At 36.6% G+C, this 27,643-nt stretch overlaps 2 protein-coding genes across 8 annotated transcripts in view; one reads left to right on the forward strand and one right to left on the reverse strand.

Moving 5' to 3' along the window:
- Positions 1-22,372, forward strand: part of LOC147832643 (uncharacterized) — a 66,854-nt gene extending 44,482 nt beyond the window's left edge. For 2 of the 4 annotated variants that reach the window (XR_015945423.1, XR_015945422.1), the window contains 4 exons: positions 16,008-16,136; positions 16,323-16,852; positions 18,410-18,656; positions 20,896-22,372. Coding sequence is in view for 1 of the 4 variants with exons in the window: in XM_088651535.1 (XP_088507661.1) it covers positions 16,008-16,136; positions 16,323-16,329 (136 nt within the window). In the remaining 3 variants the exon portion in view is untranslated. Of the gene's footprint in view, positions 1-16,007; positions 16,137-16,322; positions 17,291-18,409; positions 19,058-19,144; positions 19,254-20,895 lie in introns of those variants that run through there. The other 2 variants (XR_015945421.1, XM_088651535.1) reach the window with 2 other exon arrangements.
- gnrhr1 (gonadotropin releasing hormone receptor 1) lies at positions 92-27,643 on the reverse strand. 4 transcript variants are annotated; one of them, XM_087293830.2, is made up of 4 exons: positions 27,126-27,600; positions 16,454-16,973; positions 7,477-7,684; positions 92-5,345 (listed from the first exon to the last, which is right to left on the reverse strand). In XM_087293830.2, exons 2-4 carry the CDS (start codon positions 16,970-16,972, stop codon positions 4,939-4,941), a joined length of 1,134 nt encoding a protein of 377 aa, XP_087149956.1. In that variant the 5' UTR covers position 16,973; positions 27,126-27,600; the 3' UTR covers positions 92-4,938.

Below are 27,643 nucleotides of genomic sequence, written 5' to 3' on the forward strand. Positions count from 1 at the left end.
CACAGGCCCTTCTTTCATTTACTTTCAGTTAATGTTTACTTGGTACTTGTTTAGTATTAATTTTTTGAGGGGACGAACATAGAGCACACACTTTTAATTTTCTTTCAGATTCATTCATACATTTTCCCTCAGCTTAGTCTCTGATTTATCTGAGTTCACCACAGCGGAATGAACCGCCAACTATTTCAGCATATATTTTACATAGCGTATACCCTTTCAGCTGCAACCCAGTGTATGGGAAACACCCATACATACTAATTCTCTCTCTCTCACACACACTCATACACTATGGCCAATTTAGTTTATTTAATTCACCTATAGCGCATTTCTTTGGACTATGTGGAGCACACAGAGGAGAACATGCAAACTCCACACATAAATGCCAACTGACCCAGCCAGGACTCAAACCAGCGACCTTCTTGCTGTGAGGCTACAGTGCTAACCGACTTTAAGATTGTTAAAACACAAATAAGAGTTGACTTTTACCATTTCAAATGATGCTTTACTCTTATTTGCGACTTAAAATTCTGCATTTTAAATAGATAGTTTGCCCAAAAATTTCAATTCTACCTTCATTCACTCGCTCTTAAAATTTTGGTCCATTAAACACAAAATAAGATATTGTGAAGAATGTCGGGAAACTGGTAATCATTGATATCGTAGGGAAAACAAATACCATGGAAGTCAATGGTTACAGGTTTCCAACATTCTTCAAAATATCTTCTTTTGCATTCAATAGAACAAAAAATTAATAAATAAAACAAGTCAAGGGTGAGTAAATGATGACTTTGAATTTTGGGTGAACTTTGCCTTTAAGGCACATGTGTCAAACTCCAGTTTCTGGAGGGCCGCAGCTCAGCACATTTTAGGTTCAACTCTAATTAAACACACCTGATCAAACTAATTGATTTCTTCAGCCTTGTTTGAAACCTACAGATAAGTGTGTTGGAGCAGGGTTGGAACTAAACTGTGCAGAGCTGTGGCTCTCCAGGAATTGAGTTTAAAGGCTTTTTACTGTCACCAGAAAAAAATATACACTAGCATGTTTGCCGACCCCACTGCTAATATCACTTGATTAACTTCATCTTGGTGTGATCAAGAATATTTTTTTCATCTCTAGATGATACATTTTGGGATAATTACCCATTAATGTGAAGCATAATGATATGCTTCAGTGCGTTTAATTGCTTTGAGAGCTTCACTGCTATGTAGAGAGGAGTTATAGATGAGGCAGATGTACTGTAAATATCCGCAAAAGTCAAATTTGGCAATTTTTGATTAGGACAGGAAATTAAATCTAATCCTATAGTATTTATTAATACTAATGATTTTCAGTAATGGGGAGACTAATTTTGTTTGTGACCAAGTAGAGCCCACAGTCAGGATTTTTATTAAATTCTTATTAAATTTTTGACCAAACGCTATTGTATTAAAGGATTAGTTCACGCAAAAATGAAAATTTACTTACTATCTACTCACTCACAAGTGGTTTCAAACTTTTATGTGTTTCTTATATTCTGTTAAAAATTAAAGAAGATATGTTTAAGAAAGCTGAAAACCTGCAACTTAAAACCTTTCAGTTTTAAGTGAACTATCACTTTAATTTTGACCCGTATTCGGTACCATTATATGGACAAGCGCTAACAGGATTGTCATTTCATTAATATTGCTCTATTTATGATCAAAAAAGAAGCATACACTGATAAAACAACACCAGGGTGTATAAATGATGACAGAATTTTCTATTTCACTGTGAACTATCCTTTTAAAGTTGCCATGAAATTAAAATGTGCTCTTCTTGTTTTTATATTTATATAGTAGTGCTTGTTGTAAACAATGTATCTCGGCACTTTGTAAAAATTTATTTGCCCTCATAATTTTTAATCAAACACCATAACCTTCCCTGCCCTTCGCAAATTCACTTTTCTTCATTTCTGGTCACAAGGAATATCTTTAGGGCGGGGCTAACTCATTTAAGGCGGGGTTATCAGGGCATGTTTTGTTTCTGCCCTGCTTTCGTCCATTTATCAGTCATCGTCATTTTGTTGGCAACATTCCTCTTCTGATGATCCAAACAGTTCCCAAAACACAAAATCATGCACTACCCTACATTTTTATATAATTTTAGGACCGTTTTATTTTGATTTACAATTAAGGTCATAATTATTAACCCTCCTGTGAACTTTTTTTTTTTTTTCAAATATTTCCCAAATGATGTTGAACAGCAAGGAAAATTTTACAGTATTTCTGATAATATTATTTCTTCTGGAGAAAGTCTTCATTGTTTTATTTTTATAAAAAAAAATCTAACTATTTTAAGGTCAATATTATTAGCCCCCTTACGCAATATTGTTTTTCGATTGGCTACCGAAAAAAACATCGTTTTACAACAACTTGCGTAATTACCCTAAAGCCCCGGTCAGATCACACGATTTTTATTGTCGGTTACAAAAGTCACTATGTCAGATAATGAGTTTTTTTCTCTCTCTCTTCATAAAATCTTGACTTGTCATGGGTAACAAATCTGCCAAACTACTTGGTTCTTCTCGATCAGTTATCACATGACGTCTACGACGAGCATTTTCCAACGCAGTCACAAGTGTTGCTATAATAATATAAAAATCTCAGTTTACATTTTTTAAATCTTATTTCTATCTCAATAAACACTGATGCTTGCAGACAACTAATAACTACATTATTTAAGGGCATTCGTTACCACATGGATACGATCAAACTTATGATTCCTTTTTAATATTATGATATTTTCTGAAATCTTTTGATTTAACTCTCTCTCGCCTGAACTTGCTGCGAGTGAGATGAAAATGAAAGCACATAAGCAGCAACAAGGAAAAATCAGATGCTCAAGATATAATTGACATATTAAAAAATTAGCAAACATATGACTGAGATTTCCCAGAGATGGGTTGCGGCTGGAAGGGCATCCGCTGCGTAAAAACTTGCTGGATAAGTTGGCGGTTCATTCCGCTGTGGCAAAATTAATAAAGGGACTAAGCCGACAAGAAAATGAATGAATGAATATGACTGAGATTTGTGACACAATAACAGTGAGGCATTCATTAAATACTTATTTTCCTCAGAGCAAAACAAATCATCCAGTATAGTCAAGTTGTGGAGGAGCACAAACTAAAAAATTATTTGTATATTTTTCTTGTAAAAATATTCTCCTAAAATGAATTTCATTTGCTCTAATTTTTAACTTCTACTTTAATGTATCTTTTGTTGGTCAGTTATCTATAAACAAGAATAGCGAACGAATAACATTTGAGGTGATGCACTTCAAAACAAATCCTCTATATGCGCCGAAACATGAATTGCTGTGAGATTGTGTTGGTTTGTTAAATAAAATAATAATCTAGCCTAAATAAATTAAAGTGAAATATTCACAGTTTCAGAGACGCCTATATTAAAAAGTTTTCAATATTAATGACAAATTTGAATAAGCAGGAAATGCTTTACCAATGTATCCGCAGCACTGAACGTTACCATATTACCTCGGAAGAACAAACTCTGTTGGAAGGCAGAGAAAACTCAAACTCGTGAAAATGTAGATGTCAGCATATTTGTGTCAGTCTGTCAGATAAAATTGCTTAAAACACCTTAATACTTCAGAAAAGGTAGTTAAAGTTTGCATAACCAATAATTGATCTTATTCACCCATAGCCCACCCATAAGTAGGCCCACACGGAATCTGCGCACGCAGAATTCTGCAGATTTCCGCAGATTTTTAGCCCATCATTAATTCTGTTTATTTACATGAGTAAATGTGTGTAAATCTATATTTATTCCGTTTTTTAAATAATTACAGGAATATTATTGACTAATGTGAATATGTTCATCTGATTTATGTACAATGCAGTGTGTAAAGTAATATTTTCTGTCTTTTAGTAGAGATATTATATAACAGACTAGCTTGTTTACCAAATAAAAGTGGATCTAATTGGATTTGCACCTTAAACATTAAATATTTTTTTTTTTAATTTCACATATTAAGGTTTTAGTTTTGATACTCCCAAAATAATGCAGCAGAAATCCACAAATTTTTACCAAAATTCTCAGCAGAAATAACAAAAACATCCACAGATTCCGTCTGGCCCTACTCATAAGTAAATATACAGTCTATTTTTTGATTACCTGACCGGCGCATTAACGGCAGCACCCACTGAAATAACAGAGAAATGAAGTGCTCCTATTGCACAGTGTCATCCACGTGATGGAACTCATCGTGAAGAATAAGTAAAAAATTAAACATGCTAGACTTTCTGCTATGGTGTCATTAGGCGTCGCAGACATGGTATAGGTTGTCGTAAACTGTGCCACATTAACACGAGAATAAAGGATTGAATCTTGTGTAAAGACATCCATTTGTCATTTATGAATCCCCACAATACCCTATGTCAAGGAAATTGTGCTGAAATTGTGAAAAAATTGGTGTGATCTAACCGGATCTAACTTGACTAATTAACCTAAATAACTTGGTATATTACAGCAAGCTTAAAGTGCCTTAAATGGCACTTTAAGCCGAATATTAGTATCTTGAAAAATATCTAATAAAATATTATGTGCTGTCATCATGGCAAAGATAAATAAATCAGTTATTAGAAATGAGTTATTAAAACTATGTTTAGCAATGTGCTGAAAAACATCTGCTCTCCATTAAACAGAAATTTGGGGAAAAAAATACAGGAGGGCTTATAACTCTGACTTCAATTGTAGGTCATGATATGCGAAAAAAAGACAAGCCTAACCTCTATTTCATGATGACTTTAAGTGGATTAAATCTGAATTCAAGCATGTTCATAATACCTGCATATACTAGAAATACCAATCCCCTTCAGCAGTGTATATATAGATGTCTGGACACGTAGTGAAACTACTATCCTTCACATTCAGGCAGAACATTCCAGCTGGATTGACCACCTATGCTGTTTGTCCGCTGGGCTGGTCTCCGCTCCCAAGGTCTGACTCTGCTTCCCCGCTTGCACCTCCTCTGCGTGCGGACAGTCGGTCCAGAGATTTCGGAGAGCAATTTTGATTCCTCCTACTGAAGCAGCTGGTTATGTCTGCTCTGAACGAGGGTGTGAAGAAACCGTAGATGACCGGATCACAGCACGTGTTGAGGTTACCAAAGACGAAGAGGGCGTGATGGACGTATTCCGGCGTGACCTGCAGCATTCGGGGCTGAAACCAATACCAGATGCCCAGCAGATAATACGGTGTCCAGCACACCACAAATGAAGCCACGATGATGATGGTCATCTTCAGGGTCTTCATGCGTGCCTTCGGGATCATGTCAGCTCCGCTGCGTCTCAGACAAGGCTCTCCACCTAGAGAAACAAACATACAGATAGTCAAAATTATTAGTCCTCCTGAATTATTAGCTCTCATATATATTTTTGTCCCCAATTTCTGCCTAATGGAGAGATGGTGTTTTTCAACACATTTCTAAACATAATAGTTTTAATAACTCATTTCTAATACTTGATTACTGTTATATTTGCCATGATGACTACAAAATATTTTACTAGATATTTTTCAAGGTACAAGTATTCAAGTGCAATTTAAAGGCTTAACTAGGTTAATTGGGCAAGTTAAGGTAAATAGGCAAGTCATTGTGTAATGATAGTTTGTTTTGTAAACAATTGAAAAAAAAAGCTTAATATTGAGCTTAAAACGGTTTTAAAAAATTGAAAAATGCTTTTATTCTAGCCGAAATAAAAAAATAAGACTTTCTCCAGAAGAAAAAATATTATAGGAAATACTGTGAAAAATTCCTCGCTCTGTTAAACATAGATTGGGAAATACATGAAAAAGAAATTCACAGGAGAGCTAATGATTTTGACTGCAACTGTATATGTTAGACGAGATGCAATGTTTGGTATAAAAATTAGGACTTCACAATATGTCGAACAAATATCGTTATCGCGATAATAGTTTATGCAATATACATATTGCAGAGAAATTCAATACATTAAATTAGTTGTAGGTGCCAAGCCTATCTGCTACATGCATAGGTTGTTTATCCAAATCTGACCAATCAAATGGGGTCTGATTGAACCTGATGAACCTAGAAATGAAAATAAATACTAATGCCTGGAGAAACGAGAGCAAAATGACAACAATCAAGAGCTATTCTTGGTTTTCAGTCGTTCATGGTGTTTTAAAGTTAAAATGTTTAGACCTTATAATTTTTTTATATAATTATCTCAGAAAAAACAATCTATTGCCTGTTTATTTTAGTGTGATCATAACAAATTTTTAAAAAATTGATGATGAAATGGCATTTTGGAAGTTATATCATAAGAAGTATCGGTCACACTTTACAATAAGGTTTATTAGTTAATGTTAATTAATGCATTTACTAAGATGAACAAACAATAATCAATACATTTACTACTGTATTTGTTCATATTAGTTAACGTTAGTTAAGAAAAATATAGTAGTTCATTGTTAGTTCATGTTAACTCATGGTGCATTAACTAATGTTAACAAGCATGGAGTTGGATGTTAATAACGCTTTAGTAAATGTTCAATCATGATTAATAAATGCTCTACATGTGTTGTTCATGATTAGTTCATGTTAGCAAATGCATTAACTAATGAACCTTATTGTAAAGTGTTACCGAAGTATCATTACTGCGACACTAAACAACATTGCATAACTCATATTTTCCCAGTATAGGGCAACCCTAATGAAAATATTTAGCTCACTCAGTATATTTACTGATTGAATTGAGGCATGTGATCGGTTTCACTGCATTTTAATTCTGAATAAATCTGATCTACAAATCAATTCAGAAAAATTTGGGATGATTTGTAAAATGGCGAATCAAGAATATGTGTTTTTGTAATTCTCTTTAACCATTTTTTTAGTGGTTTCCAACCTTTCTTCAGGGGACTCCTGTTTTAAGATTGAAATCCTTACCAAAACCCTCATCCTCTTTAGATTTTTCGCACATTCAACATGTGTTTTTGTTTATCCGTTACAGTACTGGATAGTGAGTGCAAAAGTTGATTTTCATATTGGTCTGAAAGAAATACTGCAGCCTAAACAGAAATGTATTTCTAGCAGTGGGTGGTGTTTATGAAATGGCAGAACGGAGACCTTTCCTCCTTAAACACTGTACACAAAACTCTACTAAGATAAAAAACAAAATATCATCAAAAGTTTTCCAAAGGCAGTTCAGTTCATTCATAATTCAGTTAATTTATTTTCCTTCAGCACTCAGTATAAAAGTCAAGACTTTGTTTCATCAGACAGCAATACAGTCCAAATTAAAGACAGCCCCAGGATCTTGAATCTGTCTTTAATTTGGACTGCAATGCTGTTTTTAGATCTACTACAGCTCTGAACTGCTATAAGCTCATCATCTGATTCATTTTGCCTCAATCTGGGAATTTGGATGCAGTTACGCTGTATGACAGGTACCATGTCAGAAGACAGCAGAAATCAATTACCCTTGCCTTTACCACGAGGCATCTGGCGGTTGATTTCCACGAGGATTCGGGTATAGCAGAAGCTCATTACCAGGAGAGGGAACACATACAGGGTGACAAAGTGGAACATGTTGTAGGCTGTTTCCTGCCAACGGTGCTGGAAGCTTCCATGTGTTGCACACTGCACAAAGTCAACTCCTTCAGCTTTAATTGCCCTGAAAATAAATAACTGAAACGAGAAAAACAATTTGTAAAGATCAGTTTTTATTTTGTTCTGCTGTTAATCTGGACTTGTTTACTGAACTATATGTGGAAAGCTATTATCCATTATCCCCATAAGTCATCCTGTTGACTATAAGTAACTTTGCAACTACTGTACATGTCCTCTAGCAATCATCAGAGTATTATTACAGTCTGTTTTGGACTCCTTTAGAGACTAAAATCTTGTAATTTCAACTGTCTGTCTGTTTTGGATCCCGGACGAGCCCCCATTTGTGCTAACATTTTTTATGGTCTTTCAATAGACGGTAGATGTCGTCTACCAATCATTATATATCAGGGGATGCACACTGGCGCCGCGAGTCAGCGGCTGTCTGTGGTGCCAAGCTATGACTCAGGAAACTGTTTATCATTTTAAATAACATGCTCAACATGTTAAAGGCTGTCTGAGAAAAGTGCATTGAGGGGTTTTACAGCCTAAAAACATCTATAATAATTGTAAAAAAATAAAGTTGATTACTTTGCAGATTTTGCCTATCGCGGGTTATTTTTAAAATTCCCTCAAATAACGAGGGACCACTGTACACACAATTAAAATCCATTGTTATTTGCGTTTATATCATCAATTGGGTGTACATTAAACATCACATGAACAAACAGGAATCTTGGCGTCATCTCATCATAATTTTGTTTAAGCGTATTACTATTTGCATTTATTTATTTATCTTTTTGATATTTAACTATTTATCATAAATATTTTTTAGATTTTAATTCTTGTTAGATGAAAATAGCTTTTTATCACACTGTAAAAAAATCCGTAATTTTATGGTTTATTGTCGGAAAAGAAATATAAAAATATACCATAAAAAATCTACCATAAAATAACGAATATTAAATTACAGAAATTTACCGTAAAATAACGGATATTAAATTACAGATTAAATTTACCAGAAGTTTAAATTTAAGTAATTAAGTAATTTATTAACCATTATTTTACAGTAAATTTCTTTAATTTAATATCCGTTATTTTACGGTAAATTTCTGTAATTTAATATCCGTAAATTTACGGTAAATTTCTGTAATTTAATATTCGTTATTTTACAGTAAATTTCTGTAATTGTATATCTGTTATTTTATGATAAATTTCTGTATTTTAATATCTGTTATTTTAAGGTATAGTTCTGTAATTTAATATCCGTTATTTTATGGTATATTTCTGCAACAGCCGTTATTTTTTCTTTTTTTTTTTCTTTCTGGAAATAAACCGTAAAATTACGAATTTCATTTACATTGTAAAAAAAAAAAGCTATTTTCATCTAACAACAATGAAAATATAAAAAATATTGATGATAAATATAATTCAATATCAAAAAGATAATGAAATAAAAGCATATAGTAATACACTTGAGAATTTCAGTTTTCCAGCATAAGTTTTCATCATTTCCCAAACGATGAAACATTAAGAAAAATGGACTCATTATGTGAGACACAAGTATTTAGTAATTACATATAATTACTTAATTATTAAATACTCACACCTCATATTACAAATTCTTATTATTCTTAATATTTTATCCTTGGGGAAACCATGGAAACTCACACAGGAAGTGAATTATCTTTGCACACTTGAGATACACAAAAGAAATCATCTTCTGATAATATTTCAACAATAAATCTCCACAAATAGAGCTCTTTTTTTATCCTTTTGTGCATTTCTGACAACAACCCTGAAAGGTTTCTGTCTTGAATGCTTGTCAATGCATGCCTTTTCTCAATAGTACTGCAGTTGAATTTATCGGTCTAGTTTTTTGGGTTCTGTTTGAAGTGAAATGGATTTTTAGTGAAGGAAAAACACATTCTGCTCTGTTGAACTTGAGTCATGCAGTGTATATTATTGTCATGTTATCACCTTCTGCTTTCAGATAAAGGAAATCTGTTTGCATTATTTTTCCGTCTGACACAACTCTCTATTTTCCTCCCACACAATCTATCAGGCAGCACACAGTGTGAGAGGGAAGCCCACATTTTTTATTTTTTTATTTCCTCTGGAGGAAGTGTGCGCACTGAATACAGGAGTGATGCAGTGTGGATGTTTTCATACCTACAATTCACCACCCACTCGCCTGTCTTTAGAGTTGTGTCTCTTTTCCCATTATCCGCAGCTGCCTAACTGACCTTGTCTCAGTCGAGCTTCTTTATCTTCCTTTTAATGATTTTAAACGCCACGGTCACATCCACAGGCTGCTAAAAACGACATTACTGAAATTAAGTGCACTGGGAAACCATTCTATCTGAGGGAAAGATTTGAGAATCACGCTGACAGGATTCAGTCAGGCATTTCGCAGGTTACAGAAAATGCCCTGGGAATTAGATTAGCTTGACAAATAGGATCTATAATCAATGCAGCAAGTGCTCGCAGAAGAGTTACTGATTCAGGGGCAGTTATGGCACCACTTTAAGCTACAAGTCATCACTTAAAAAGAACTGCTGAAGTTGATGCTGGGTTTTGCAGAGTTTAGATGTGGAAAACAGAATGTGGTTCAGTTTGGAGATAAAATGGAGGTAAAATGTCATTTTCCTTCGCATGCAACTGTTATCGAACAGGTTTCCAAAACACTTTTACATCTGCTATTGGTGGGATAAATAGGTAGTTTTACTGATTAAAGGGACAGTTCACCCAAAACTGAACATTCTATCATCTTTTACCCACCCTTTACTTGTTCTAAACTTGTTTAGGTGTCCTTCTTTTGTTACACACAAAGCAAGATATTACCAGCTTTCATTTATTTACCTGTTTTCCTTCGGCATAATCCCTTATTTTTCAAGAGTCACCACAGTGAAATGAACCACCAACTATTCCGGCATATGCTTTATGCAGTGGATGCCCTCCTGGCTGCAACCTAGTACTGGGAAACACCCATACACTCTCATTTAGTTCACCTGTACCACATGTCTTTGAACTGTGGGGGAACCTAGAGCATCTGGAGGAAACCCATGCTAACGCAAGAAGAACATGCAAACTCCACACAGAAATGCCAACTGACCCAGCCGGGACTCGAAGCAGTGACCTTCTTGCTGTAAGGCGACAGTGCTAACCACTGAGCCACCGTGCCGCCTTTTGTGAACTTATGTAAGGTACTACAAAGTTAGACGTTAAGTGAACTTATTCACTGATGTTCAAGATGATTTTAAGTTTCCAAATGAGCCGGTGTTATTTAGCGGTTGTTATCTTGGAAAATAGCATACCTTGGAATGTCAAGACTGACCAATCAGAATCGAGTATGTCAGACAGCAGTGTAATGTAAAGCAGTCTTAATGTGTTTACAGCCCATATACGCTACGCTACTTGACAAAAGTCTTGATGTTGATCCCAGTTGTAAGAGCACAAAATAATAGCTTGACTTCTAGTTGATCATTTGGAAAAGTGGAAGAAGGTCGATTTTTCTGATGTATCATCTGTTGAACTGCATCCCAATCATCACCAATAATGCAGAAGACCTACTGGATCCCGCATGAACCCAAATTCTCACTGAAATCAGTCAAGTTTGGTGAAGGAAAAATCATGGTTTGGGGTTACATTCAGTATAGGGCCGTGCAAGAGATTTGCAGAGTGGATGGCAACATCATCAGCCTGAGGTATCAAGACATTTGTGTTGCCCATTACATTACAAACCACAGGAGAGGGCAAATTCTTCAGCAGGATAGCGCTCCTTCTCATACTCCAGCCTCCACATCAAAGTTCCTGAAAGCAAAGAAGGTCAAGCTGCTCCAGGATTGGCCAGCCCAGTCACCAGACATGAACATTATTGAGCATGCCTGGGGAAAGAATAAGATGGAGGATGCATTGAAGATAAATCCAAAGAATCTTGATGAACTCTGGGAGTCCTGCAAGAACGCTTTCTTTGCCATTCCAGATGACTTTATTAATAAGTGATTTGAGTCATTGCAGAGATGTATGGATGCAGTCCTCCAAGCTCATGGGAGTCAGACACAATATTCATTCTTTTTGTACTGCACCATGACTTTATATTCTATACTGTACATTATTTCTTTTAATTTACAAGATTTTGTATAAGCAAGGTCAGACCTCACTGTCCTAATTCAATTATTAAAAATCAAGGCATGATCATATTTTATTTTGGTAAAATAAGTATAATCTAGCGAGCTTTGCCTTTCATATGAGCCACTTCTGATACCAAATAATCAACTAAAAGTCAAGTTATTATTTGTTGTTCCTAAAACTTTAATACTTTTTTCAGGTAGTGTACTCTACAAAAGCATAACTTGACAAGTTTCAACATAGAACAGAAACCTCTATAAATCCCAACTATCCCAACATAAAAAACTAATTTATCTTTGTTTATCTTGTGCAAAAAACACGTAATTACAACACTTATTTTCCTTGACAGTCTGACGCAAAACATGTTAGGAATTAGACATTTGCCAAGTTTGCTATCATAATCTCAACCCTACATTTTAAACCATTTGTTTTATTCAATTACAAAAAATAAAAGAGATTTTGAAGAATGTTATAAACCTATAACCACTGACATCCATAGGAAAAACAAAAACCATGAATTAGGGATGCTACGATTATAAATTTTGGTTGTACAATTATAGTCTAAGAAATAATCTTGGTTTCACAATTATTTGCAATGGTTATCACAATTATTTGCATTGATGGATTTTAAAACCCCACTAGTTTAAAACTAAAATTATTTAAAATTTGGTCTAAACACATATTTGTTGCCATTTTAAAGGTTCATTTGATTGACTATATAAAAATTAGAGGATATTATTGATGCATTTTTTTGGGTAAAATTGCTACCTTTTACTGTCATTCAATGTGTTTTTGGTCATTAACAATGCATTGTCACGATTAATTAACCTTGACAAATTAAATCGCGGTTAATAGTGAAACCGGTTAATCGTCGCATCCCTACCATGAATGTTAATGGTTTCAGGTTTACAGCTTTCTTCAAAATATCTTCTTTGGTGTTCAACAAAAAGAAACTCATAAAGGTTTAAAACCACATGAGGAAGAATAAATGATAAGGTCAGTTTAATTTTTGGGTGAACTGTCCCTTTAAGAACAACAGGTTGCTTATGACGGATACAACATCAGTCACATGATTTTCAATGTTCAAACATCATCAATGACATATACTCATCAATGACATAACAACCATTCTCAAATATTCCCTGCTGATTGTGTAAACCAGGTTGTAAAAAATATAACAGCTACAAACATAATCAAATTATTGTGAATGTGTTGATAGTTGCCTCTTCAGATTAAGCTGAAATCGCACATACAGTAATATTTTAATGAAAAAAGACACTCATCACCTCTAACAAGTGCTTTTCAGCAACATTATCATCCATCTGTGAATCATCTGAGACAGGTTCACGCTGCTTCATAACAAGACGAGACCAGCACACGTCAGCTTCTATTAAAATAACAACTCATTCACTTACCTGTGGAGAGGCGAGCAAGACACGTTTCACAGGTTACAGAAAATGACCTGGAATTAGCGTAGCTTGATAAATAGGATCTATAATCAATGCGGCAAGTGCTCACTGAAGAGACACCGACCTGGGGTCAGTTATTGCACCACTTTGAAGAAATGCTCAAGCTTAGATGCATGTGTGGTAAACAGAATGAGGCGGTTTTGTTTTGGTTGGCTTTGAAACAGGACTAAACTTGGTTCAGTTTGGAGGTGTGCCAGTTGTCTGATTCAAAGGTGACATTTTTGTGTCACCACTAGTGTCACTAGATTGAATTGCACAACAGGTTTCCAGAACACGTTTTCCATCTGCTGCTGGTGGGACAAACAGGTAGTTTAACTAATTAAGCTAGTGTTTTTTTTTAACTAGTTGGAATATGTTGGATATATTCGAGATTCAAAATGGCTCACTGAAGATTAGGAATTAATGCCTTCCATTCAACTGTATGGTTAACATGGTATGTTGTTAAAAAGAAATGAACAGCACCTAGAAAACAGCTTTCCTCTGATTTTAGCTTTGCTTACACTTGATTGTTTAATTGGTTCATTTATTTGAACCATTTATTTAATTTATTTGATGTCAGTAGTGGAGTAGTTTGACAACAGCTACTATTATTACACTGCAAAAAAAAAAAAAAAAGCTTTTCTTATTTAAAGTTTTTGTCTTGTTTCTAGTCCAGATATATAAAAAATCTTAAATCAAGAAGCATTTTCTAGACAAGTAAAAATATTATTTTAGTATATGTGAAATGTGTTGTTTTTGCTTCACTAAATTGAATTGAATAACTCTTTTCAGATTTCCCAGAGATGGGTTGCAGCTGGAAGGGCATCCGCTGCGTAAAACATGTGCTGGATAAGTTGGCGGTTCATTCTACTGTGGCAACCCCAGATTAATAAAGGGACGAAGCCGAAAAGAAAATGAATGAACGAATGAACTCTTTTCAGATAGATTTCTAGAACAAACATAAACTAATTTTGAGGCTTGTAATTTTCATTTTAAAAATGTATGTGATCAATAAAAATAATGTGCATATTTGCTTAAAATAGTTTATTCTGGATTTATTACATAAAAAAATACTTTTTACTAATTAAATGACAAGATAAATGTCACTTTTTTAAAGTCAAAGGCTTGATTTGATGAACCTTTTAAATTTCAGGAAAGAAGGATTTATGTTTATTTTAAAGGGCACCTATGACGAAAATCATCTTTTGTTAGCTGTATGGACAGAACTGTGTGTAGGTAAAGTCTGTCCACAGTCATATTGGGGTGATAGAAACACAAGTCTTTTTTTATTTCTTGACTTTAAAATAGGATCCAAATCCCTCCCATTTTAAGGCCAACCACAACGTTACGTAGGAGTGCAGTTTTCCCGCTCACCGATTTGATTGACAGCCACGTATTAACATGTCTCCGTAGTAATGCGTATAATCATATCAACAAGACAGGACATGCGCAAAGCAACTGGGATTAAAAATCTGTTCAGCTCTCTGTGATCAGCAATCATCATCAGATGTGATCATGAATGAGTTTTACAACTTTAAAATGTTTTTTTTAAACAGTGCATGTTTGTAATAAAGACAGTAAAATCAATGTAATTCATCCTAATAGTGTCAGTTTAATTATAAAAGACGTTGCTTCACTCCCGGTTTGTAGAATTTAAATCAGGTTTATTTTGTACATTAACACAACAGATATCCATACAGCAGTGGATATTAACATGTATCCTGTCACATTTGCGTGCAAAATTAAACGCGCTGTGTGTGTGTGTGCGTGCGGGAATTTTGTATTGACAAAATGTGTGTGTGCGTGACTCATCTTTGTAGAAAGGCTTGAATTAACTCCACAACAAATACATCAAATAATCATTGGGAAAGTTCTTACTCGAGTATATCTCACAAACATTATGTGAGATCTGCTTCCTCCATGTCTGTCGCTGTGCTGTTCATCTGACGCAACCAGAGATTGAGGCACACTCCGACAGGCATGTGTGAACGGTGAGCGTACTAGCTCATTTGCATTAAAGGCACAGGCAACATAAACAGCAACATTGTATTCAAAGCTGAAAATTCCAAGAATCTGAGTAAATATTCTGAATGGTGTTTTGAGCTAAAACTTTACAGACACATTCTGGTGACACAAAAGACTTGTCTTAAATCTTGAAAAAGGGGTAAAATAGGTGCCCTTTAAAATAAATTGATCAATTATGCGGTTTTGATTGAGACACCTGCATTTGAATGTCAGCAAAGGCATTCCACTATAATAATATTAAAATTATCATCTGTCAGGCTAAAACATTAATTCATTTTTCGCATCGTTTAAAAGTAGTTTTTGCTAAAAAAAATTGATATATATAATATTGAATACTATTCAAAAATAATGCATGTTATATTGTAATATTAGTTTCTCAAGTAGATAGCACATACAATTTTTGCAATACCAGGCCCATTATTGATGCGCACCCCTATACATTTATGGAGAGCTCCAAGAAAGTCGCGGGACCTACAATTTTTTGCAGTTTTTGTTTTCGCGAAACCACCAGAGGCCGCTGTGTACACTTTTTCAGATCTTAAATTTCTCTTGCTAGTGCAATTCAAGGGTATAAGGGTGTAAATCCACCAGAGACCGCTGTAGACTAAACCCAAAACCCAACCAGTAGTATTTTTAAAAGCACCGGTTGACCCGATCACCCACTTCGATAAACCCAAACACAGTGCTTTCAAAAGCAATCCGGAAAAAGTAAAGCCCTCACAGCAGCCTGGTTTTTACCATGTTTTCATATTTTACTACATTCTCACCCTGTTATTTACTTGTTGTTTTTGTTGTACCAGCTTTCTGGAACTGCTCTTCACCGGACTCGAACGATGTCGTCGTGGTCAACTCTCTGTGTCTCAAGTCCAACGACATACGTGGCAACCACTGGGCAAACTGGTAACAGCGGAAAAGCCGTCCACACAAAGGTAAGCAGTCAGCCAGTAACAGAAACCGTTGGTGGCATCATATGGCCCATATTGGCTCATAGCATTTGTTTTAAAAAAGAAAAGCAGCCATACATAGCTCTGGCTACATAATTTGCGCTCTCCAGAAATGTATACGGTGGTACGTTTTCACAATAAGACTGTGTTAAATTTTTTTTTTTTTTACAGAAGATAGAGCATGCTGACTTTTTTAGCGATATATGCTAATCCTCAAAGACAAATTTAAGCAGCTTCACACAGTTACGAGAAGAAGCACAAACGTCAGCAGCTTCAAATAAAATATCATCTCATTCACTTACCTGTGGAGAGGCGAGCAGGACACTGAGGATCCAGGCAGCGAGCAGCATTCTTCTATTCCTGCGACCAGCATCCAGAGCCTCCAGTGGGTGCAGGATGGCATGATGCCTGTCCAGACTCACCACCACCAGGATAAACGCTGCCGAATGCATGGCGAAGAGCTTGAGGAAGCAGAGAAGTTTACACATGGCATCGCCGGCGTACCACTGCACTGTGATATTCCATATGGCGTCCAGCGGCATCACCACAAAAGTCATGACCAGGTCTGCGGAGGCCAGGCTGGCGATAAGGGGCCGCAGGTGGGATGCCAGGTGTCGCCCTCGCCCCCTGGTCACACTGATGAGTACTGAGAGGTTACTAACCGCAGCGAAGACGAAGAGCACCAGCGTGGCCACCACACGGTAACGAGCCGCTGTGGTGAATGTAGGAGTCTCCCATTGTGGAGACTGAGGAGAAGACGAGCTCGCGAGAGAAGAGTTCTCTAAAAGGCTGATCAGACTTAGAGACACGTTACCTGACATCCTGTGAAGGAGAGAGAGATGCTTTAGTGCCATAGAGTAATTGATGGATTAAAGGATAGAATGAGAAATGTGAAGGAGAAAGAGATTTTATAGAGGTTTTATTGGATAGATATATATAGACAGACAGGCAGGCACACAGAAATAACAATAGATGGAAAAACAATGGATGGATGGATAGAACGATGGAACGGTAGATAGATGTGTAACAGTGGATGAATGCATAAAACAATAGAACAATAGATAGAAGTAACAATGGATCTAGAAATATCTATCTAGAAATAGTAATAGATCAATGAATGAATAGAACGATACATAGAAGTAACGATGGATAGATGGAATGGTAGATAGAAATGTGGATGGATGAAACAATAGATAGAAATATTAGTGAATGGATGGATGGATGGATGGAGCGATTAAATAGAAGTCACGATGGATGGATGGATGGATGGATGGATGGATGGATGGAACAATAGATAGAAATATTAGTGGATGGATGGATGGATGGATGGATAAATAGAAGTCACGATGGATGGATGGATGGAACTCAGACTCAACAGACATGTTACCTGACATCCTGTGAAGGAGAAAGACATGGAGAAGGAGATGTTTTAGTGCCATAGAAGGAAGGATGGATTGAACGATAGATAGATAGATAGATAGATAGATAGATAGATAGATAGATAGATAGATAGATAGATAGATAGATAGATAGATAGATAGATAGATAGATAGATAGATAGATAGATAGGTTGATAGATAGGTTGATTGATTGATTGATTGATTGATTGATTGATTGATTGATTGATTGATTGATTGATTGATTGATTGATTAACTGCATAATGGATATATTCAGAAATGTAGAGAAAGAGATGTTTAAATAGATGGATGGATGCATGGATTGAACGATTGATGGATGGAAACAATAGATAGAAATATGAATGGATGGATGGATGGATGGATGGATGGATGGATGGATGGATGGATGGATGGATGGATGGATGGATGGATGGATGGATGGAACGATAGATAGAAATGATGGATGGCTACAATAGATAGAAGTAAGGATGAATGGATGGATAGATGGATAGTATGATAGATAGAAATATCAATGGATGAATGGAACAATAGATAGAAGGAACGATAGATGGATAAATGAATGGATGGACCAATAGATTCATTCATTCATTCACTGATACAAGAAAAGATAAATAAAATTATGGAATTGGTTAACTGATGATAAAGAATTAAATTGAAAGAAAGAAAGAAAGAAAGAAAGAAAGAAAGAAAGAAAGAAAGAAAGAAAGAAAGAAAGAAAGAAAGAAAGAAAGAAAGAAAGAAAGAAAGAAAAAGGACAGACACATTCATGGTTTTTAGATTTCCAGCGTCTCGTTAACTTTCCTTGACTTCATCCATCCATTTCCAACTTTCCTCTCTAGAATTCAGCAAATGCTCCTCCAAGCATGAATATTCCACTCACATCACCTGGAGACCCTGATCCGCATTATATTACTGTCACACAGAGGCATTGGTCACCATCATGACTCTCCAATCCTCCACCGCCCATGCAGTGTAATGTCCACTGCTTTTATACTGCCCATCTGCCAGCTCATCTTCTACAGAGACACAACTCTTGCCAGGGGCCTTTTTCACTCAGGATCTCCTCTGGCAAATGGGAGACTGTGGGTAAGTGGCAGTGAGATAGATTACACCTTAGCTGTCCTGTAAAGGTCTAAATATAAATCTCTGAGACTCGAGTTGGTGGTCTGTACTGAGATTCAGAGATATGGAGATTCATGACTAATAGTTCACATGTGCAAATAAGTAAACTATTAGAGGCCATTTCCTTTTATTTTAAAAACAAAACAATACAATGAATTAATCTTAATAGCATTGAACATTCAATATTTGCTTTCAGATTTCTCTTTATAAAATTTTAATGATTTTTTTGGTCACATTTTATTTTGAGGCACAATTCACACTATTAAGAAACCATGAAGTGAGACTATAAGCTCATTGAATTACTAATTAGTTGTTTATGAATAGTTATTGAAGTAGTAATTGGGTTATTGGGTAGGATTAGGGATGTAGAATAAGATCATATTTCATAAGTACTACAAAACAGCCAATATCTTAACAATATGCAGGTAATAAGCCATTAGTTAACGGATTAGGGATGTAGAATAATATCATATTTCATAAGTACTACAAAACAGCCAATATCTTAACAATATGCAGGTAATAAGCCATTAGTTAACGGGAATTTATACTTTAAAGTGTTGCAGTTTTTTATGGACTGAATATGTGATCACAGAAATCCTCACACTAAATTGTAAGGTTCAATTCTCTGTCACGACTGTCAGTAACCACCTGAGGGCGCTGTAGTTCAACACGAACTCTGAGTGTGAACTACAGCGCCCAAGAACTACAAATCCATACATACCACGCGCACACACCGGAACTCACTTACACTGATTTGTATTCACAGCTGTCTCTGTTTTACGGTTGATTTCCTGGACTATATATTCAGCCATTCAACCACTGTTTGTTAGTTTGTCGTTCTTGATTCATGTCTTGTATCCTGTCATAGTTGCTAAGTCTAGTTCTAGTTTAATCTGTTTGAGTTCCTTGTTTGTTTGTTTATTTTTATTGTTTGTTTATATTTTTGATACTTTGTCATTTTGATTTTTGGAATTTTGGTCTTTGTCACTGCACAATATTCAACATTAAAACTGCACTTGGATCCATTGGAGTACGTCGTTCTGTCACATTTGGCGGAACAAACATGGAACTAAAACAGATCAAACTAGAACTAGACTCAGTGACTACGACAGGATACAAGACTGGAATCAGGAACAACATACCAATATGGACGAACGACGAACTAACAAACAGTGGTTGAATGGCTGAATATATAGTCCAGGAATCAACGGTAAAACAGAGACAGCTGTGAATACAAATCAGTGTAAGTGAGTTCCGGTGTGTGCGCGTGATATGTATGGATTTGTAGTTCTTGGGCGCTGTAGTTCATTCTCAGAATTCGTGTTGAACTACAGCGCAATCAGGTGGTTACTGACAGTCGTGACATTCTCACTATTAATAAGTCTCCTGTATTTTGGACAGAAAACTTCCCGGAATTCCCCCTGCCCAGTCCTCAGCTTTTTGGTACAGTCTGTAACACCCCTTTGGGTCTCTTACTTTAGTTTAGTATCCGCCTGAAATCCAGGTCCGTAGTACAGTTACTCCTCTACCCCCACCCTCCCTAAATATTTCAAAACATTCATTCATTTTCTTTTCAGCTTAGTGCTTTTATTAATCAGTGGTCACCACAGCGGAATGAACCACCAACTTATCCTGCATATGTTTTACGCAGCCGATGCCCTTCCAGCTGCAACCCATCACTCATCCACACACATACACTGGATAATTTAGCTCACCCAATTCACCTGTACCGCATGTCTTTGGACTTATGGGGAAGGCTGATTCTGATTACGTACCCCTATATACATTTCTGGAGAGAGCAAAATACGACTCAGGGGCTATGTTTTGTTTTGCAGTTTTTGTTTTCGCAAATCCCCCAGAGGTCGCTGTGTACGCATTTTCAAATCTCAAATTTCTCTCTCGAGTGCCATTCGTGTCTGCTCTTCTTGCGTAAATCCACCAGAGGTCGCTGTCGACTGATTGACTGACCCACCCTCCTACTTCCCTAAACCCAACTGATAGTGTTTTCAAAAGCACCGATTGTCCAGCACCCATCCCCTTCCCTAAACCCAACCACAGTGTTTTCAAAAGCAATCTAGAAAAAGAAAAGCCCTCGTCTGATTTTTACCGCATTTTCAGATTTTACCACATTCTCACCCTGTTATTTACTTGTTTACTTGGCTTCTGTTTTTGTCTTACCTGATTTTTGAAACTATTTTCACAGGACTCAAACCCTGTTGTCGCAGTCAACTCCACTCTGTGTCTCAAGTCCACTGACATATGTTACGAGCTACTGAGCAAATTGGTAACAGCAGAAAAGCTGTCCTTTTGGAGGTAAGTCAGCAGGTAAGCACGAAAAGGAACGGCGTCAAACCGCACCGTAGTGTTCATTTTAAAGACAAAATGCAGCCATATGTACTTCTGGCTGCCATGTCTGGGATCAATTAAGAAGGCAAGGATTGCAGGAGTTATCTAAAATATGTAGATTTCTGAACAAACACTCACTAGGAAGGACATAGGAAACACAGGAGACTCAGGAATGACATGGTGTGACGACAGACATCAACTGAGAATACCGGACAATGACTGAACCAAACTAAAGGGTATAAATGCACAGGGGATGATTAAACTGATCACACACAGGGGTGGAAAACAGGTAAGATGATGAACATAATGAGACGGCGGGAAAACAAAACAAAGGAGCAAATGGGAAAGGTCACATGATGAAAACAAAAACACATGGAACACAGGACCTGACACTGGCTACATAATTCGCGATCTCCATAAATGTATTTAGGGGTACATTTTCAGAATCAGCATATGTTGACAAAAAATGTTTTAAAGTAAGAATGACGCCCTATTTCATCCATATATATTCAAATTAACATGCAATTCTGAGTGTGCCTCACACAGGTGAGTGAGCTTGACATACCATCTGTAGATAACACAGTCTTTCATCTCTGACACTTTAAAACTACTACTCAATCATTTTCCATCAGCTTAGTCCCTGATTTTTATCAGGGGTCATCACAGTGGAATGAACTGCCAATTACTCTGGCATATGCTTTACGCAGCGGATAACCTTCCAGCACTGGGAAACACCCATTTACTTACCCATCCACACACACACACACACACACATCCATTCACTTTCATTTACCAAATTCACTTATACTGCAAACTCCACACAGAAATGCCTCCTGGCCCAGCCGGGACTCGAACCAGCGATCTTCTTGCAATAGGGATGCTAATAGTGAAAATGGGTCCCTATACTATACTGTAACCAGATAAACCAACATGCAGTTTACATTCTTAATAACATCCAGCAAGCTGCCAAGAAGACAAAGGATGTTTTAATGGTTAAGGGCTCTGGTTCACATATAAATGCCCTTATCATACTGACAAATGGCTGCTGTCTGTATTCCCCTCGGCTCTGAAAGTGATATGGTCTTTTGTGTCTGGTAAACAGCATGGAGGTGATAGATAGCGAGAACACTAGTGAACACGACCGCTGCACCAACATCTCTTGTTTCTGCATCCCGACATAAAATTGCAGCGCACTCCAGCAGTACATCTCTGCCATGTCAACCGCTCGGGCTTGGTGTGAAATATGTTTGTGGTGAATTTCTCAACCTGGAGAGGACTACTTTGGATCTTTTTTGCATCTAAATGAGTTGTTACTTTATGAAATATAGATTTTGAAAGAGATGATGTCCTTGGCATTTTTGTTTTGCTGTTATACATCAACAGATGATTGATAGATAATCGGCTTCACCCTGGATTCATGGCAGCTTTGCTTACTTGCTTCTTAATGTAGGTAAACATTATGCAAATATATGCAAGCAGGAGTGTCAGGCATCATAACTCTTTGTTGTGGCCATTGATGTGCACGTGTCACTAAAGCACTGTTATAATCTTTGTTTAATGGATTTTATTTTTCATCATTCGGTGCCTTCTAGTAATCCAAAAACATTCCAGTTCAGAAACGTGAGATCTTACAGAACATTGTCATCTTCATCTCTGAAACTTCGCCTATGAATATGCGTAATTGTATTCATACTCTTGCACACATGATTAATGACTCTGAGCCGACTAATTAGGATTTGAGATGATGAGAATATTAAGATTTCATGGTGTCTCATTGAACGAGTGGCCTGACATTTGCCAGAGTGGCCCTGACAGATGATTTTATCTTATGAATTTTGAACCAATTAAATGGACTGAAATGAATTTTACTGGGTCACATTTCCAATTGGCCATTTTTGTGATGTCAGCACAGTAATGTCAATTACCCTCTTAAATTTAAAGTAATGTATGGTTATAGAGCCATTTACAGTATGGTTCCCTAAGGAAACTTACTTAGTGTGAAGAACATGTTAATAATCTAAAGATTCTTCACCACTTTGTTGAACTGTGAGGTTTTTTAAAGAACTGTTGATGCCAATATAAAACCTTCACTTTTAAAGTATAGGGCTGCATGATATTGGAAAAATCTGAGATTGCGAAATTTTGTTTTGCTGTGATATACAGTTTAAGTCAGAATTATCAGCCCCCCTGAATTAGTAGCTCCCCTTTTTATTTTTCTCCCCAATTTCTGTTTAACGGAGAGAAGATTTTTTCAACACATTTCTAAACATAATAGTTTTACTAACTCATTTCTAATAACTGTTTTATTTTATCATTACCATGATGACAGTAAATAATATTTTACTAGATATTTTTCAAGACACTTCTATACAGCTAAAAGTGACATTTAAAGGCTTAACTGGGCAGGTTAGTGTATTCAGGCAAGTTATTGTATAACGATGGTTTGTTTTGTAGTCTATCGAAAAAAATTAGCTTAAAGGGGCTAATAATATTGACCTTAAAATGTTTTTTTTTATTTTAAACTGCATTAATTCTAGCTGAAATAAAACAAATAAGATTTTCTCCAGAAGAAAAAAATATTATCAGTTTAAATATTTAAAATAGAAAAAAAAATTCTAGCGGGTGGGGGGTGGGTGGGGGGGCTAATAATTCTGACCTCAACTGTATACTGCGATATGTCTAGAGTAATTAGCTCCATTCATTTAGATTAACTGGGATGGTCTATGCAAATTTTAATAAACTACAATCAAAAATAAATAAACAGTGCTTTATGGCTTTCCGGGAAGTCTAAGGGTGCGTTCACACCTACACTTTAGTTTCGGAACGTATCTTGTTTGCCCAGTTAGCGCGGTTCGTTTGGCATATGTGAACAGGGCAATCGCGCCAAAGTAATCGCTCCGAGATCGCTTGAATGAGGTGATCTCGGCTCGATTGAAACGAACCCTGGAGCGGTTCGATTGCAGTGAGAAAGCGATCCGATCCGAGCGCGGTTATATCACAGTGTTTTATGGATATGTAATAGGCATACGGCTATATGAAGAGAGAATTATGAGTAAGGCGGGAAGTTTCGCGAGTCTCCGGATGCCCGCAAATAAGTGATGATCTTCCGGCGTCTCCCTCCCGGTCCTCAAATAGGCATCGTCGCGCACCCTTCTCACCCCTCCCCACCGCATCTCTCCTCAGACATGTCGCGCGCGCACCCTGTCAATCACCACCAAACCACCACCTCTCCTGACAGCTTAGCAGGACGCTACAAAATAAACCCTGACACTCTGACCAATGTGAGGAGAGTTTACTCGCATGTGACTTGTTGTAGCTCTTTTGCTACTTTGCAGTGTGAAAGCGAACCGCTCCAAGAGCAAAGGGCAACAATGTAACTATTGTAATCTCTGTTTCGGAACAACTGAATCGATTCACAGGTGTGAAAGCACCCTAACAGTACAGAACTTAAGACCAAAATTTTAGTACTTGAATCTTAAGTAGTTACTTAAGTGCATAAATTGAACAATCAATTGTAAAATAACATTGTAATCATTAAAGAAATTCTACAAATAAATAAACAATTCATTCATTCACTCATTTTCTTCCGATTATCCGGGGCCGGGTCGCAGTGGCAGCATTCTTATGCTGCGGTCACCAGACGTGGAAGAAGCATTAAGTGAGAGTGATTTACATGTTAAGTCAATGCAAAGATGCAAATAGACATCCTGTGGCGCTATACATGCGAATGGCGCAGCGTGAATGATGCGAATTGTGCAACGCGAATTGAGCGTTTTGCCCATTTGATGTGCGTTTCGCGCAAATCGCTCAAGTTAGAAAATCTGAACTTTAGTGGACATTCATGCCGCGTTAACCAATCAGGAGCTTGCTCTTGTGGGGGCGTGATTGTGACGTAGGGTAAATCCTCCTGCCTACACCGACAACAGTTCATCAAACTGGGCTCTGCTCAGTCAGAAGCACTGCTGAAAGCCTCCGTCATCCAGGTTAAGTTCTGGAGGAGTTTATGAGCTCAGTTCCCCGAAGCCTCCTCCCAACATGTCTGAAAAACCATCCTAGGTAGGCATCCAGGAGACATCTGAAACAGATGCCTGAGCCAGCTCAGCTGACTTCTCTCAATGTGGAGAAGCAGTGTCTCTACAGCGGCTCTACTCCGAGCTTCTCACCCTTTCTATAAGGGTGCGCCCATGCCACCCCGTGAAGAAAACTCATTTCGGCCACTTGTATCTGAGATCTTGTCCTTTTAGTCATGACCCAAAGCTCCTGACCATAGGTGAGAGTAGAAACTTAGATTGACTGTTAAATCGAGACCTTTGCCTTTCGGCTCAGCTTTTTCTTTACCACAACAGACCGGTACATCGACTGAAATCTGTTGCCGCTGCACCGATCCGCCTGTCAATTTCACGTTTCATTCGTCCCTCACACGTAAACAAAACCCCAAGATATAAATTTAAATAAAATTAATTAGTTAATTAACAATATCTTTTAATCCTGCAGTGTGACTATTGCAGATACACACATTGCAATATCAGTGCTCAAATGATATGTTGTTCAGGCTTATTTTAAAGGTATAGTTCACAGCATATAACATCATACCCCTCCTCCACTGTTTCCAAGTAGTAATTAAAGATCAAATTGTTAAATTATTATTTTTGAGTGAGAAAAAATACAGAACTTTTTAAAAACTAATTAAGCAAAGGAATGGTTCCATTAAATATACTTTACACACAGATAGACACAGATTTGGTTCTTCAAAAGTAGTTGAGGTGCTATTTAGCACCACTCAGTGGTTCTTTGGCTCATAATTTCAGTGATGTATATATAAGGATAGTTTTTAGTTGTTCTTTTGGCTGGTTAAAGAGCTACATATCACTGTTATTATTATGCAGGTGGTAAGGTATTATAGTTGCCCTATAATTACGAGCAAATATCCAATTTTAGTGCTATTAAGCACAATTATTTAATTCTAATAAATAAACAATAATTCTAATCAATACATTTGTTTTTATAAGTGTGATAAAATTTTGTTATACTCTAAATAGCTTTTTCTCCTATCAGAAACCTTTTTTTGGAATGGAAAGGTTTTATGAACGGTTCTTTATTGGATTACAGTTGCAAATGAAGAACCATATAGCACAAACATATAACATTTGATTTTTGTGTTCACGTTGCCCGAGCAGCTTTATTGTCTAATTTTTTGCCAAAAATTACTGTGAAATGGTTAATCAATAATCTCAATGAAATTTCTAGCTCATAGAGTTCTCAAAAAATTTAAAAAACAAATGATACAAATGCAGGACTCATCAGGAAAGTTTAGTTAGTTAGTTAGTTAGTTAGTTAGTTAGTTAGTTAGTTAGTTAGTTAGTTAGTTAGTTAGTTAGTTAGTTAGTTAGTTAGTTAGTTAGTTTGTTTGTTTGTTTGTTTGTTTGTTTTAAAGGTAACACTTTAGTTTGAGTGACAATTCACAATATTATCCACTGGCTTATTACCTCCCTATTATTAATATATTGGCTGTTTTCAGTATGATCTAATTCTACACCCCTAATGTTTACACAAATCTACCACTACCTTACTAGCTATTAAGCAGCTAATTCCATAATGTTTATGTTAGGTATAGTCTCAGGTAATGGCTTGTTAATAGTGTAAATTGTACACTGAAATAAAGTGTAACTACTTTATTTATTTAGTGTACGGAGTAAAATTAATTGACCCGTTGTTTATTTCTGTAAACCTACTATTAAAATAATCAGGTTAAAGGTTATTTGTTGCCATTAATTAATCATGAATAAAATTAAACATCTATTAAACATTTCCATTGAGCTAACTGGGTTATTTATAATGGCAGAAAATGCCATCATCTTCGAACTTAAATGAAATATTTAGAGAAAGCCAAAAATAGTCCATTACTCCCTTAAACTGCATCCCTATGATATTATTGGTGAGCATAAAAACTGATGATCCTGCACTTTGATGCGCAGAAATAGTGTGAGTGTACTCTGACAGTGTTTGTCTCTTCAGTATAAGCTCATTACAGTACTTAATGAATCTGATAACGCACAGCTGGATCATCAGTGACAGAGTTGCACCTACCTGTATGCTGCGATGTATGATTTGTAGATCAATCCACGAATATTTCACGCATTCCCGCGCACATTTAATTACATATTAAACACATGCTGCACTTGGACTAGTAGATCCGCTATCCGATGATATTCGTTGGCGAGTAAATCCGGTTTTGCTTCTCCTCCCATTCCCGCATCAGTAGGGAACAGTTTGCCGCAGTCAACCGGTAATTCCCTCATCAGGGCGGTAACGAAGACTTCCCTGTGTGAAAGTTTGCTTTCTTGACGCTTCGGGATGGTAGGAGGCTATTTTGAGAAGCTACATGTTGTTTGTTGTGCACTTTTTGCCTCAAAAGTGCTCGGTTTGCGCGGAGTCGCGGAGCTATCCAGGTGCTGAGGAGAGCGTGTGAACATCAGCCAGCGCCGCTTCACCTCACATACACACACAGCCACCGCAGAGCACTACAGTACAGCTTCACCACACACACACCTCTAGTTTACACGGACACGAGCGAAAACATTTCAGAGCTTATAGACTAATGGACT

The sequence above is a fragment of the Danio rerio genome, chromosome 19 (assembly GCF_052040795.2).
Source record: "Danio rerio strain M-AB ecotype USA chromosome 19, GRCz13ab, whole genome shotgun sequence".
Lineage (NCBI taxonomy): Eukaryota > Metazoa > Chordata > Actinopteri > Cypriniformes > Danionidae > Danio > Danio rerio.